This window comes from Hypanus sabinus, chromosome 2 (genome assembly GCF_030144855.1).
Source record: "Hypanus sabinus isolate sHypSab1 chromosome 2, sHypSab1.hap1, whole genome shotgun sequence".
NCBI lineage: Eukaryota > Metazoa > Chordata > Chondrichthyes > Myliobatiformes > Dasyatidae > Hypanus > Hypanus sabinus.
This window is the reverse complement of record NC_082707.1, coordinates 116,094,958-116,109,964: the sequence shown is the minus strand read 5'-3', so window position 1 is coordinate 116,109,964 and position 15,007 is coordinate 116,094,958. Positions and strand designations below refer to the sequence as shown.

Genomic DNA, 15,007 nt, shown 5'->3' with positions numbered 1-15,007 from the left:
TATGCAAGCCCTCTGAACATAGCTGTAGCAGAAAATACCCAGTATAAGTACAATCTAATGTTAAATACAACACTGCAACGGCATCCAACAAGGGCTGAGCTCACAACATGCTTACTCCAATGATCAAACCACACAGGATGTTTCCAGCTACCACTCCTCCTCACCCCTCTGTAATCTCAAACTCTCAAACTATTCTTATTTGTGATCCATGCTCCGTGATGTTTCCGTCTCCTGACTCTTACCTTCATCTTCCTCAACTTTATTTTCTCCAATCCCCACACTTCCTCCTAGGCACCATCCCTCTCCTTCACCCACCCTGTCCACTGTGCCATTCTGTGCAAACTACATAACTAGTAATAATAAAGCTCAGGTCTCCAAATTCATGTTATGTGTTTCTAATAATTCAACAGAACTGATTGGTAAGTTGCATTTGAATCACTTTCCAATTGTCATGTTTCTGAATCAAAAACAAACAGTGCTGGAGAGCTTGTCAGGTCTCCAGCATGTGTAGAAAGCAGAACTGTCAATATTTCAGATCTATCAACCTCGATGACACAATGATCGTTCCACTCTCTACACACACTACCAACCTGCTGAGTGCTCTGAGCAATTTCTGTTTCAGATTTCCAGCACTTCTGGGTTTTTTTTTAAAATGTTCATTGACTTGACCAAATTGGTTTCATGAGGTGTCTTCTGGCATTCTTCCCCTTCCTTTTCCATTCAGAAGAAAGGTCTCAGCCTGAAACATTGACTGTTTATTCATTTCCGTAGATGCTGCCTGACCTTCTAAGTTCCTCCAAAATTTTGTGTGTGTTGATTTGGTTTCATGAAAACTTCAAATCAAGATTCAACTACCAAAACCAAAAAAAATGAAAACAAAAGTTGGAATGGTCTACGTCAAAGGTTTAAAAACACTTACAGAAGTTTTCACCCAAGGCCATGAAAATAAAAAATGTAGATACATTCAGAAATTCCACAGATTGCTGAAGAGAATCTTCAGAGGAATACAGAGAGAAAGGGTGAATTTTTCCAACTTCATTATTTTCCTGTTGCCTATCAGATTGACTCCATTTTTTTAATTCTGGCCTGCTGGCTTGAAGGGGTAGGGCTTGAATAGCAAAGTCCATTCCACCTGATTTTTAACTATCTCTTCAGAAACTGCAACTATTCAGAAAACCTGATGATTCAGTAGCTTGCTCATCATGTGATGTTTCCTGCACTTTCTGAGACGCATTGAGACCCCAGTTCCCACACTTCCTGAAACTCACTGGAGCCTGGGTTACTCTGCTCCCCTGCATCTATAACTTGATGGTCGGATTCTCTGCCCGCCCAGAAGGGACTGTCAAGTGTCAGGTACACATTTCTGAGATGATCACCACACAGGAAGGCTGCTGAACATCACAGGGATGAACCCTCCCTGAAGTTTCTGTCTGATGTTGGATTTATAAAGCCCCGAATGTAAGCCCTCACTTTGGATTTGAATCTAGAACCACCATTTAATGCAGATAATGTCACATCAGAATATTTTGACATAACATAAATGACATTTCAATCATTGTTAAAGGTGTCCGCAGATGGTACAGCACCAGGCAGAGTTGGAACACTTTGTGGGCATTCTCATGTTGAAGGACATTACAACTATGAACGAGGAGAGCTGGAAAGACAGGGCATCTGGAGAAGCTAGAACACTGTGATGGAGTACTGGGCTGATCAGTTCAATATGTTAGTCAGAGGGTGACAAAATCAAAGTGTATGGAATCAGGGTTAACGCAAAAGTATGGATTTTAAAAAGATTAGTTGTCAGACAGCATGGCAGGTGATGATTAGTAAGGACTGCAAGAATCAGTGCTTGTACCTTAGCCAAACAATGATTTGCTTGCGACGTCATGTCAAAAATTATTATTTCAAAGTTAGCTGATGACACTAATAAAGTTACACAGCAGTGAAACAGGCCCTTTGGCCCAATTTATCCAAGCTAACCTAAACCAGTCTCATTTGCTGCACTTGAGCTATATTACTCTATCCATGTACCTGTCCTAATGTTTTTAAAAGTTGCTTTCAACTGTACCTGCCTCAATACTTCCTTCGATAACTCAATCCACATACATTCCACACTCTGGGTGAAGCCATTGCCTCTCAGCTCCCTTTTAAATTCTTTTCATCACATCTCAAACCTAGATTCACACTAGATTTAGGCTCCCCTACTCTGTGAAAGTGACTTTGATAATTCACCTATCTATGCCCCCATGATTTTACACAGTCATAGAGTATTACAGCTCAGAAACAGGCCTTTCAGCCCATCTAGTCCATGCCAAACTGCTATTCTGCCAAGTTCCATCATTATACATAGCCCTCCATACCCTTCCCATTCATGCCCTTCCCATTCATGTCCTTCCCATTCATGCCTTTCCCATTCATGCCCTTCCCATTCATATACTTATCCAAACTTCTTTAAGTGTTACAATCTAACCTGCATCCACCACTTTCACTGACAGCTTGTTCCACACTCACAACACACACTGTTCAGCTTCTCTTTAAATATTTCACCTATCATCCTTAACATAAAAACATGAGAAAGCTTTTGATAAGAACAAGCCATTTGGCCCAGCAAAGCTTGCCAAATTCCTATTCACATAGTTTGTTGAAATAACTATCGAGTTTAGATTAGAAAGTCTCTAAGGTACTACTCTCAACTCCACAACTAGGTAGTTTGTTCCATGTGTCCACAACTCACCGTGTAGAGAAATGCTTCCTGATGTTGGTCTGGAATCTCCCTTTAATCTGTCTCCATCTATGGCCCCTTGTCCTCGTTGATGGATTAATTTTGGAGTAGCAGCTGGCATCCTCCTTACTTCTACCCTTAATGATTTTGGATCATATCTCCTCTCATTCTCCGCCTACTCAGGCTAAGAAGATTTAACTCTTTCAATCTTTCTTCATAGCTCATACCCTGCAGACCTGGAATGAGTCTTGTTGCCCTTCCCTGGACTCTCTCCAGTGCCTTCACACACCTCACGCAATATTGAGATCGAAATTGTACACAGTACTCAAGGTGTGGCCTCACAAACACAGTATACAGCTAAAGGAGAACGTCTCTGGTCTTGAACTCCACTGAGTGCATTATATAGCCCAACATTCTATTAGCATTCCTAATAGCTTCTGTGCATTGTCTAGGTGTTGATAGTGATGAGTCTCCCAGGACGCCCAAATCCTTCTCATGCAGTGCACTTTCTAACTCAAGACCCCCCATTGCATATTTATATCTAATATTTCTACATCCTACATGTAATACTTTACATTTACCTGCATTAAATTCCATCTGCCATTTATCTGCCCACTTCTAGATTTTGTTTTGATCTAACTGTATTGATTTGGTTACCTGAATGTTATCAGCCCGTCTCCCTAATTCTGTGTCACCCACAAATTTTGCCAGTTGATTTGTTAGGTGCTTATCCAAATCATTAATGTCAATTAAAAACAGCAGCAGCCCCAAAACCAATCCCTGCGGAACCCCACTTTAACATCTTCCAGGTGTGAAAATGATCCTCTCACCATAACTTGCTTTCTGTTTTTGAGCTAATCCTGCACCCGTTCGCACACCTTACCCTGAATCCCTACCTCCTGTAATTTGATTATTAATCTTTTGTGGAATACCTTGTCAAAAACCTTATGAAATTCCAAATAAATTATATCAACTGCTCTATTGCTATCATAAATTTTTAGTTGCCTCTTCATTAGTAAACCATGATTTCCTCTTTCGGAACCCATGCTGACTTTCTGTTAACATGCCTGTTCTTATCAGCTGCTTTTCCACCTCACTCTTTATTATTGTTTCCCATGATACACATTAAGCTTACTGGTCAACAGTTACCAGTGTCAGTGAGGCCACTCTTCTTCTATACTGGGACAACGATAGTCCATTTCCAATCTTTAGTGATTCCACCAGTCTTCAATGATTTTAGAAAAATAAATGAGGGGTTTGTATATATAATCACAGACCTCTTTAAGTCGCCTCTACTTCTGAAGGAGTCTGAGGTCCTTTGGAGGATGCAGGCCTCTCCTTCGTATACCAGTCTGTTATCACCAGTGCAGTCTTCTATGTGGTGGTGTGTTTGGGCAATGGCCTCAACATGGGTGATGCTAACAGGCTCAATAAACTGATTAGAAAGGTTGGATTTGTTATAGGAGTCAAACTGGGCACACTGGAGGCTGTGGTAGAACAAAGGACCCTACAAAAAATCCCAGCAATTCCGGACAATTTCTCTTACCCTCTGCATGTCACCTTGCCTGAACAGAGGAGCACTTTCAGTAATAGACTAAGACAACTGCACTGCTCCAAAGAAAGCAATATGAGGTCATTCTTACCCTTGGCCTTTAGGCTCTATAACGAGTCAACCTATAGCTGGGGAAGTGGTGAGCCCTGCGTTTAGACTGTTTAAGGTAACTTATTTTTTACACTTTTTACTTTTGTTCTAATTTTTGTATCTTTTATATCTAATTTTTTACTGATACACTCTGCCAAAAAACTTCGAGTCTAATAATATTATGATTGCTTGTTCCTAAAGGCTTAGCAACTTCCACACTCATAATTCTATCCTGATTGTTACACAACATCAAGTCTCAACAGGCCTCCCTTCTTGTTGGTGCACATACATACTGGGTCTAAAAACAATCATTCAATAATTCAATTAATTCACTTTCCTGTAATCCATTTGTCACCGGGTTCTCTCACTCAAAATTTGGGAAATTGAAGTCACCCATAACTATAAAGTAAGTACATGTTCTAAAGTAAGCATTGTGAGCCGACGGGCCTGTATTGTGCTGTAGCTTTTCTATGTTTCTATAACATCACCTTCAGAACTTGCTTTTTTAATAGTCTGATAGAGTTGTTTGTTAAAATCCCTATCACCTTGACCTATGACCTTGTTTTTGCTCATCCAACCTCAGTGGATAAAGCCTACTTACTATACATTTAATCTTTTTATCCTTAATAATTTTGTGTACCTCTAGCAAATCCCCATCATTCTCCTGCACTCCAGGAAATAAAGTCCATAAGACCATACGGTACAGGACCAGAATTAGGCCATTTGGCCCTTTGTCTGCTCCGCTATTTCATCATAGCTGTTTGATTCTCCCTCTCAGCACCATTCTCCTGCCTTCTCCCTGTATCTCTTCATGCCCTCACTGATCAAGAATCTACCAACCTCAACGTCATATACCCAATGACTTGACCTCCACAGCTGCCTGTGGCAACAAATTCACCATTCACTGACTAAAGAAATCCCTCCTCATCTCCATTCTAAAAGGTCACTTGTCTATTCTGAGGCTGCGTCCTCTGGTCTTAGACTCTCCCACCATAGGAAACAGTCTCTCCATATCCACTCTATTGAACATTCGGTTCAATGAGGCCACCCCTCATTCTTTCGAGTTCCAGAGAGGACTGGTCCTGAGCCATTAAACACTCTTCATATGACAAGCTTTTCAATTCCAGAATCATTTTTGGGAACCTCCTTTGAACCCTCTCCAATGTTAGCACATCCTTTCTTAGATAAGGGGCCCAAAACTGCTCACGGTGCTCCAGGTGAGGCCTCACCAGTACTTCATAAAATCTCAACATTACACCTTTGCTTTATATTCCAGTCCTCTCAAAATGAATGCTAACATTGCATTTGCCTTCCTCACCACTGTTTCAACCTGCAAATTAACCTTTGGGGAATCCTGCACAAGAACTCCCAAGTCCCTTTACACCTCAGATTTTTTTAATTTTCTCTCCATTTAGAAAAGTCTATGCTTTCATTTCTTCTGCATGATTGTACACTTCCTGGCACTGTATTCCATCTGGCACATCTTTGCCCATTCTCCTAATCTGTTAAGTCCTTCTTTAGTCTCTGTACTTCCTCAAACCTTCCTGACTTCCTCTTTTCATATCGTTTGCAAACATGGTCACAAAGTCACCAATTCTATCATCCAAATCATTGACTATTAATATAAAAAGAAGCAGTCACAACACAGACCCCTGTGGTACACCACAATTCACCAGCAGCCAACCAGAAAAGGCTCCCTTTATTTTTTGTCTCCTGCCAATCAACCACTGCTCTATCCATGCTAGTATCTTTACTGTAATAGGTTTAAGAAGAGAGGGGGGGAGATTTAAAGGGGATCCAAAAGACAAATTTTTCACACATAAGGTGGTAGATTATGGAAAGAGCTGCCAAAGAAAGTGGTAGAGGCAGGTACAATTACAATGCAAAAGCTATTTGGAGAGGTATAGGAATAAGAAATGTTTAGAGTGATTTGAGCTAAACACAGACAAATAGGACTAGCTCAGGTAGAAACCATGATCAGCAAAGACGAATTGGGCTAAGAGGCCTTTTTTATGCTGTATAATTCTGACTCTATGGCACTTACTAATTCACAAAATAATTGCATTTCTGGAAAATGATACATTAGTAAAATTTTGTAACTCAAAAGTCTGAGTGAATTACATCTTACTGCTTTTGTGCCCAGAAACTGGAGTGTGATGGGGAGAAATGGCTCATTGAACCAGTGACAAACACCTGATTGAGTCAAAGGTTTAACAGTAAAATATTATGGATCAATGAATTACTCTTTAGCTGTTTTAACCGGTGGTCTCATGGCTCTTCTAGTTGTGTAAATTTTGAGTCTCTTTAATATTTTTCTGATATCAAACCAGCACATGTATTGCTTTTGTCTACTAAAATTTGAAGTAACTGAGCTATGGGAATCATAGAGAAAGGTTCTTCAAGCTGACTACAGTAGCCCTTTTCGTTGTGTGAATGATCTCAAGCTGATAGAGAGAGACCTTCACCCTCGTGTTGTGTGAGGCACATTTGGTCTCTGATTAAATCAGAGATGGCAAGGACCTGCTGGTGATGCTGACTGATGTCAATCCACACAATACCATTCCGCTCATTATTCCAACCACTACCCAGACCAAGTTCATTTAAAATAGGTGAAATGATCCACCGAGAACGGGTCCCATTTCATCTTCTGAATAACCTCGGGGCTTAGGAAAGTTAAATGAAAGGCTTACCCAAATCTCCTTGACAGATGTCAGTCCTCGAGGCTCCACCGACGATGAACCTTGGATTCTCACAGATTTCCTAACAAGGAAAGAAAATATGATTACCTTGGCCTGTCAGCAATGAAAATAATTACTTCACTCAAATAGTTCACACTTCACTTTGCAAAATAGTCATCCACATTACTAACATGGCCACAAAGTTAATTTCTTTTTAAACTCTCTTATGATTGAGCTATAAATTTTAATCAGATTATCATTCAAAATTAGAAGTACAATGCATGAAGACTACTGATGTTGAATACAGTTCATCAGGCCCATGCCTGCTCTCAGCGCAGCAATTCCTTCAATCCATTCCCTGTTTTTTTTTCATTCCCTGGGCTGCTGCAATTTAATCTCTCTACATGTGAACTTTCCCTTGACTCATTCTGCAATTAACTAACTGTGCTGTCTTTACGACAGTTATTTAGTTTATAATATTTTCGCTTAGTAATTCATTCGATAGTATTTTCTAGTTAGAATTAGAAGTGTTTAAAGTATATTCATTGCATGTAAAATATATCGGCATGCGATGACGTCACATCCGGTTTCGCCGCGTCTTGTGGGAAAATACCGGTTTGAAATTAGTGCGAGGGTGGGGGCTCACCACGAGGCAGACCCGAGCAGAAGTTGTTTTGCAGGCATGAGAAATCACAGTGAGAGCAACGCTGTAAGTTAATAGATAATCGATATATTGAACTAAGATGTTAATGCCGATCCTGTTAGAAGTAACGACGGTAGATAATGTTTATGCTTTCGTTAGTTAAAGAGTCGCGGATAGTTTGCATGGAAGTGTATTTAAAGTAGTCAATGGAGCAGGTAAACTCTCCCTGTATACTGCACCTTAGTGTAATGTAGTTATAGTCACCTTTGCAAGTATTTACACTTGAAATGTGATATTAAGGAAGGAACAAATACTGTATCAATCTTGTATTGTTTTATCAACAGTTTTCACCATATGTTAATGTGAAGAGTGAACAGTAAATGGTTAATCTTACTGCGATCTGGTTCTTATTAACTGCGGTTTATCTCGACGTTTAATTCGGCGTTTCATTACACGCGAAGGAGAACGTTACAGTGAAAAAGCGGCATTATCAGGTGTTTCAAGTGCTGCAATGTCAGCTCGATCCAGCATCAAGTCGACGCCGCCCAGCGACAAGGGCAGTAAACCGACATCAAGTAAGTCCACCCAGGCAAGAGCCAAGGCAGAAGCCGCCAAGGTGCGACTGCGTTACGCCAGACAAGAAGCAGTTTTGAAAATGAAACAGGCCACCACAGAAGCCGAAATCCAGAAAGAAAAGGCTGCCAAAGAAGCCGAAGCGGCTGCCAGAGAAGCCGAAGCGGCTGCCCGAGAAGCCGAAATCCTGAAAGAAAAGGCTGCCAGAGAAGCCGAAGCGGCTGCCAGAGAAGCCGAAGCGGCCGCCCGAGAAGCCGAAATCCAGAAAGAAAAGGCTGCCCGAGAAGCCGAAATCCAGAAAGAAAAGGCTGCCAGAGAAGCCGAAGCGGCTGCCAGAGAAGCCGAAGCGGCCGCCCGAGAAGCCGAAATCCAGTTGGAAATGGCAAAAATATCGACAGAGTTGCAAGTGCTGCAGCTAGAAAGAGAAGAAGAAGCTGCCATGGCGGAAGCAGAGTACATAGAAGAAGCTGAAGGGTCGCGTGATCTGACCGAAGCAAGATCTACTTTAGAAAGGACCAGACTGGAACGCACAAGCGACTATGTACAATCTCAAATAGACAGGCAGGCTCGTCTCCCCTCTCCATACGTATTCGATAACTTCCCCAGCTACGAGGAACCTCAGAGAGTCACGATTGCATCACATCCATACGAGGAAGGAAATTTACCCTCACGGCTCCGTGATGAAGTCAAGAATGAAAGAACCGACAACGGTCCTTCACCCCCACAACAGGACGGCGGGGAGGGAGAGGTTCACTCCAGGACAACAATTGTCAGCTCGAACTGTACAGAAGTTTGCAGTCAAACTCAGTCAAGCCGTTCTTGTTCCAAGATCTGCCTCACTGAGGTGTACCCTAAAGAAGCACAACAAGACATTACCAAGCGTAAAGAAACCGACGAGACGCTAGGTCAGTCAGTTTTCGTTCAAACCGAGCACGGAAACAAACTTGCACAATCAGCTCAAGATACCATTTCTTTAAAACCCAAAGACACCAAGGTCTTCAGAGATGAAGCAAATAATGGGGTTGCCCCATTGCCTTTCAGAGAACCACGCCAGCGCTCACCAGATAACAAAGAGCAGGCAGTCAAACGGTTCACGTCCTTACGGAAAACCCGGAAAAGGAAACCTGAGATGCAGCAACGCACCCGATTGGCCCACGAGGTACTGTGCACCCTAATGGCAGAGGTCACAGCCATTATAAACGCACAATCATTCCTACCTGTGTCTTCTGACCCAGAAAACCCCTTTATACTTTCGCCATCAACGCTCCTTACGCAGAAGGCAGGAGCACCTCCTCCACCAGGAGACTTCTCAGACAAGGATTTGTACACAAAGCAATGGAGACAAGTCCAGGCTCTGGCAAATCAGTTCTGGCCTCGCTGGAGACAAAAATATCTACCTTTGTTGCAACAGAGACAAAAGTGGACAGAACCCCACAGGAATCTGGCCAACGGCCAGAATCACTGCTACATTCCCTAGCGGGGATGGACATGTCAGGAAGATCGAATTGAAAACTACCGACCAAGGCGATGTGAAAATTTACCAAGGGCCAGTTACAGAAGTTATTCTACTTCTACCCAATGACTGATTAAGAGACTAAGTTTGTACTCTGCTCATTGTGACCTTACGAAGGTCAAGCGGGGAGTGTGCTGTCTTTACGACAGTTATTTAGTTTATAATATTTTCGCTTAGTAATTCATTCGATAGTATTTTCTAGTTAGAATTAGAAGTGTTTAAGGTATATTCATTGCATGTAAAATATATCGGCATGCGATGACGTCACATCCGGTTTCGCCGCGTCTTGTGGGAAAATACCGGTTTGGAATTAGCGCAAGGGTGGGGGCTTACCACGAGGCAGACCCGAGCAGAAGTTGTTTTGCAGGCATGAGAAATCACAGTGAGAGCAACACTGTAAGTTAATAGATAATCGATATATTGAACTAAGATGTTAATGCCGATCCTGTTAGAAGTAACGACGGTAGATAATGTTTATGCTTTCGTTAGTTAAAGAGTCGCGGATAGTTTGCATGGAAGTGTATTTAAAGTAGTCAATGGAGCAGGTAAACTCTCCCTGTATACTGCACCTTAGTGTAATGTAGTTATAGTCACCTTTGCAAGTATTTACACTTGAAATGTGATATTAAGGAAGGAACAAATACTGTATCAATCTTGTATTGTTTTATCAACAGTTTTCACCATATGTTAATGTGAAGAGTGAACAGTAAATGGTTAATCTTACTGCGATCTGGTTCTTATTAACTGTGGTTTATCTCGACGTTTAATTCGGCGTTTCATTACATGCGAAGGAGAACGTTACACTAACTAAAGAATTATTTAAAGAAGCCAATTAATCTACCAGCGTATCTTAGGTAGATTAATTACGTACATTTACTTTAGAGGAAACTGCAGCACCCAGGGCAAATTAATGTAATCACAATACACACTAAATAGGCAATCCCGAAGGCTGGAATTGAACTTGGGATCCCTGGAGCTTTGCGGCAGCAGCTCTATCTACTGCATCACTATGCTTTTATCCCACTCGAGTCCCACTCTTTTTATAGAATAAAATTAGATTGACAGACATGAGATAAGTATTACTGGATCACAAGCAAGCTCAAAATTCAAAGTAAATTGATTATCAAAGTAGATACTTGTTACAAAATGCAGCCATGAGATCCATTTTCATGCAGGCATACACAATAAATCCATAATGGAATAATAACAACTATGACAGGATCAATTAAAGACCACACCAACTTAGGCGTTCAGCCAGTGTGTAAAAGACAACAAACTGCAAATACAAAAAAAGAAATAATAATAATAAATAATTAACTAAGCAATAAATATCAATAACATGAAGTGAAGAGTCATAGGTTGTGGGAACATTTCATTGATTGGGCAAGTGAAGTTGAGTGAAGTTATCCCATTTGGTTGAAGACCCTGATGGTGGAGGGGGTAATAACTGTTCTTGAAGCTGGTGGTGCGAGTCCCGAGGCTCCTGTACCTCTTTCCTGATGGCGGCAGTGAGAGGCGAACATGTCCTGGGTGGTGGGGGTCTCTGCTGATGGAAGTAGCTTTGCTGAGACAATGTTTTGTGTAGATGTGCTCAATGGTTTTCACCGTGATGGACTGGGTCATATCCACTACTTTTTGCAAGGTTTTCCATTCAGGAGAATTGTTATTTCCACATCAGCCTGCGATAGCATTTGTCATACTTTTATTAAATGTCATGCCAAATCTTCTTAAACTCCTAAAGAGTAGAGACTGCTGTGCTTTCTTCTGATTGCATTTCCATGCTGGGCCCAGAACAGGTCCTCTGAGTTGACAATACTGATGAATTTAAAGTTGCTGACCCTCTTCACCTCTGATCCTCCGCTGAGGTCTGGCTCCTTGACCTCCGCTTTTGTCCTCCTGTCGACTCCTTGGTCTTGCTGACATTGAGTAGGAGGTTTTTGCTGTGGCACCACTCTGAGATTTTCAGTCTCCATCCTATATGCTGATTTGTCACCACCTTTGATTCAGATTTAGATTGGCACTGTTGCTGATGTTATACAATTAAATATTAACAAATCAACTAATACTAGCTAATGGAAATTTAAAATTCCTGCAGATACTGAAAATCCAAAATAAAAAGAGAAAATGTCTGAAACATTCGGGGATCAAGTAACACATTTTGGAAAGAGAAACAGAATTATCCAGGTGCATCACAGTGCCACAGCAGTGTAGCAGTTAGCGCAAGGCTATTACAACTCTGGGCATTGGAGTACAGAGTTCAATACCAGCATCCTCTGGAAGGAGTCTGTACATCCACCCTGTGGAATGCGTGGGTTTCCTCTGGGTGCTCCAGTTTCCTCCCACAGTGCAAAGACGTACCGGTTAGTAGGTTAATTGGTTATTGTAAATTGTTCTGTAATTTTACTACGGTTAACTTGGTGTTGCTGGCAACGCGTCTTGAAGGGCCTATTCCAGGCTGTATCTTTCAATAAATAAAAAATAAAATAAACTTGGTATTGAACTGCTCTGCCCAACTGCGAGACATTGCAGAGAGATCTGAAAACAGCCCAGTTAATCACAGAAAGCAGATTCTCCTCCATTAACTCTGTCTACACTTTCTGCTGCTTCCAGAATGAAGATCTCCTACCCCGATCATTCTCTCTTCTCCCGCCTCCTACTGAGTAGAATATAAAAAGGTTTAAGACTTTTCTACCACCAGGCTCAAGGACAGCTTCTACCCTCTTGTTCTAAGAATGGACCTCTAACAATAAACTCTTTTTCTCTCGATCTACCTCGTCACGGCCCTTGCACCTGATTTGTTGACCCTTTTTCTGTAACTGGAACTATGCATTCTACATTCTGTTACGGTTTCCTTTTGTACTGCCTCGATGTACTTATGAAATGACCTGTGTGGATGACCAGCAAATAAAACTTTTCATTGTATCTAGGTACATGTGACAAGAATAAACCAATTACCAATCAGAATTTCTTTTCTGGTGTAAAGACCCTTCATTAGAACTGAGGAATGAAACAATAAGTTGATTTTAAGTTGTAAAGAGGGTTGGAGGGGGATAAGGCAACATTAAAGTTCAAGTTTAATTGTCTTTCAACCACACATGAACACCCATGAATACAGCCCAAAGAAACAGGGTTACTCTGGAGCCAAGGTGCAAAACACAGAACCAACAGTCACACACGGCACACAGCAGAGAGCAGATATAAAATGGCAAACACATGTAAGATGTCAGTAAAATACAGCCACACAAAAAAATGTAGCCCAATACTCTTGAGTTTATGAATATTGCAGAAATCTGCAGTTGACCACGATACAGCTTGTATTCTGCCGAGCGAACACCGGAGAGAGAGATAGTCACCGACTCCAGCGTGAACACTGGGCCCACCAGCTCTGACACCTCTCCCCTGGGTGGCTGTAAAAAGGCAACAGCGTGGCTTGAGGCCCACTCCCCACTAACACCGAGGCCACACAGCTCCCCTGCCATCCACCAATAAATCAGTGAATTGGACTTGCTGCATTCCACATCAACAGGGTCCAGCAAGCAGAAAGAAAGGCAAAGATGATAGGGCTGCCTTGGAGATCCTGATATTTATAGAGTCATCTGATTAGCAAATTAATGACATAAGCTAGAGAGAGGGAGGGAGGAGGGAGAGGGAGAGGAAGTGGGACAAGGAGTGGGAAAGAGACAGAGCTAGAAAGGGAGATGTAAAAGGTGTGAAATGTAGGCCAGAGCTGTTGCTGAAATTAAACAAATGCCTAGCAGATCGAGCAGTGTGTGTGGGGAAAGAAACTCCAGTTAGTCCTACAGATGGATAAATTTACCGAAGGCCTGGCTAGTTCTGATAAAAGCAGAAGAGAAGGAAGCTGCTCTAGAAGAACATGCATCTTTAATAATGTTGGGCGGTCACATTAACAAGAGTGTTCACCAGCTTCTTCCAGGAGTGTGAAGTGGCATCATTCTATCCTGAGCTTGACATCACTGGCAAGGTGGCCTTTGATGACTGTCCCTGGCTGGCCTTGAGAAGGTGGTGGTGAGCTACAGACTTGGACTACTGATGTTTTGTGTCAGCATCCATGATGACATGAAGCAGGGGTATTGGTGAAATGACAATAATGTAATTCAAACATTTCCAAGTCATAACAAGCAGGCTGATTTGTTTTGTACAAAGTTATCAAGATTTCTCGAGAGTTGTTGACACAGCATTCATCCGGCAAGTAGAGTGTTTTCCATCATACTCCTTACAGGTAGTGACAGGTGCTGGAGGTGGTGACGGCTGACCTCTTAACAGGTTATGCACCCTCAAGCTGCTCTCAGTATCTATGTCAGTGGACCAGCTGAGTTGCAGGGCAACAGTGACCGTAGTATGTCACTTATTGGTGCAATGCCACCGACGTAAGAACAGGTAAGTGACCTTGCTTTTGTTGGAGATGATCATTGCTCTCATTTATGCTGTGGTTACTGTTCATCTCTCTCTGGCTCTGAGTTTTTCTTATAGGGGATGTCCATCAACTGGCACCTGCGACTGCTCGTCTGTTTGAAGACTGCACATCAGAATCAGAATCAGGTTAATTATCACCAGCATGTGACATGAATTTTACTAGCATCCCTGCTTGAAATAAGCTGCAGAAAGTTGTGAACTCAGTCAGCTTCATCATGGGCACTAGCCCTGCCAGTATCCAGGACATCTTTAAGGAGTGATGCTCCGAAAAGGTGGCATCCATCATTAAGTGCCCCCCAACACCCAGGACATGCCCTCTTCACATTGCTACCATCAGGAAGGAGGTACAGAAGCCTGAAGACACACACCAAATGCTTCTTCCCCTCTGCCATCTGATTTCTGAATGGACATTGAACCCATGAACACTACCTCACTACTTTTTTTCTCTTTTTGCACTACTTACTGAACTTAACTTTATACATACCCTAAATTACATATTTTATTATTTTGTATGTAATGTACTGCTGCCACATAACAACAAATCTCACAACGTTTGCCCGTGATATTAAACCTGATTCTCATTCTGCGTGTAATGGAAGAGAGATCACTGAGGGAGCAGCTGGTTATGTTGGGGACTGGGAGCAAAGCCTCTGGGCTCAAGGATGCTTTCAACAAACTCAAGAATTTTAAGATAAAGAGTTAAGCAGTTTCCACCAATTTAATGAGTGCTGCTTTGAAGTCAAATGCTGTTTAATTCTCTTTGGCCTCCTGCCAAGATCATAGTTACCAGCCAAGTTGATTT

The 15,007-nt window shown here is 41.9% G+C and overlaps 1 protein-coding gene across 1 annotated transcript in view; it reads right to left on the bottom strand.

The window, feature by feature from the left end:
- Positions 1 to 15,007, bottom strand: part of LOC132382628 (calpain-3-like) — a 156,057-nt gene that overhangs the window by 123,625 nt on the left and 17,425 nt on the right. Inside the window, exon 2 of the mRNA XM_059953037.1 lies at positions 7,055 to 7,124. Within this exon, the coding sequence (XP_059809020.1) occupies positions 7,055 to 7,124 (70 nt within the window). The remainder of the gene's footprint in view (positions 1 to 7,054; positions 7,125 to 15,007) is intronic.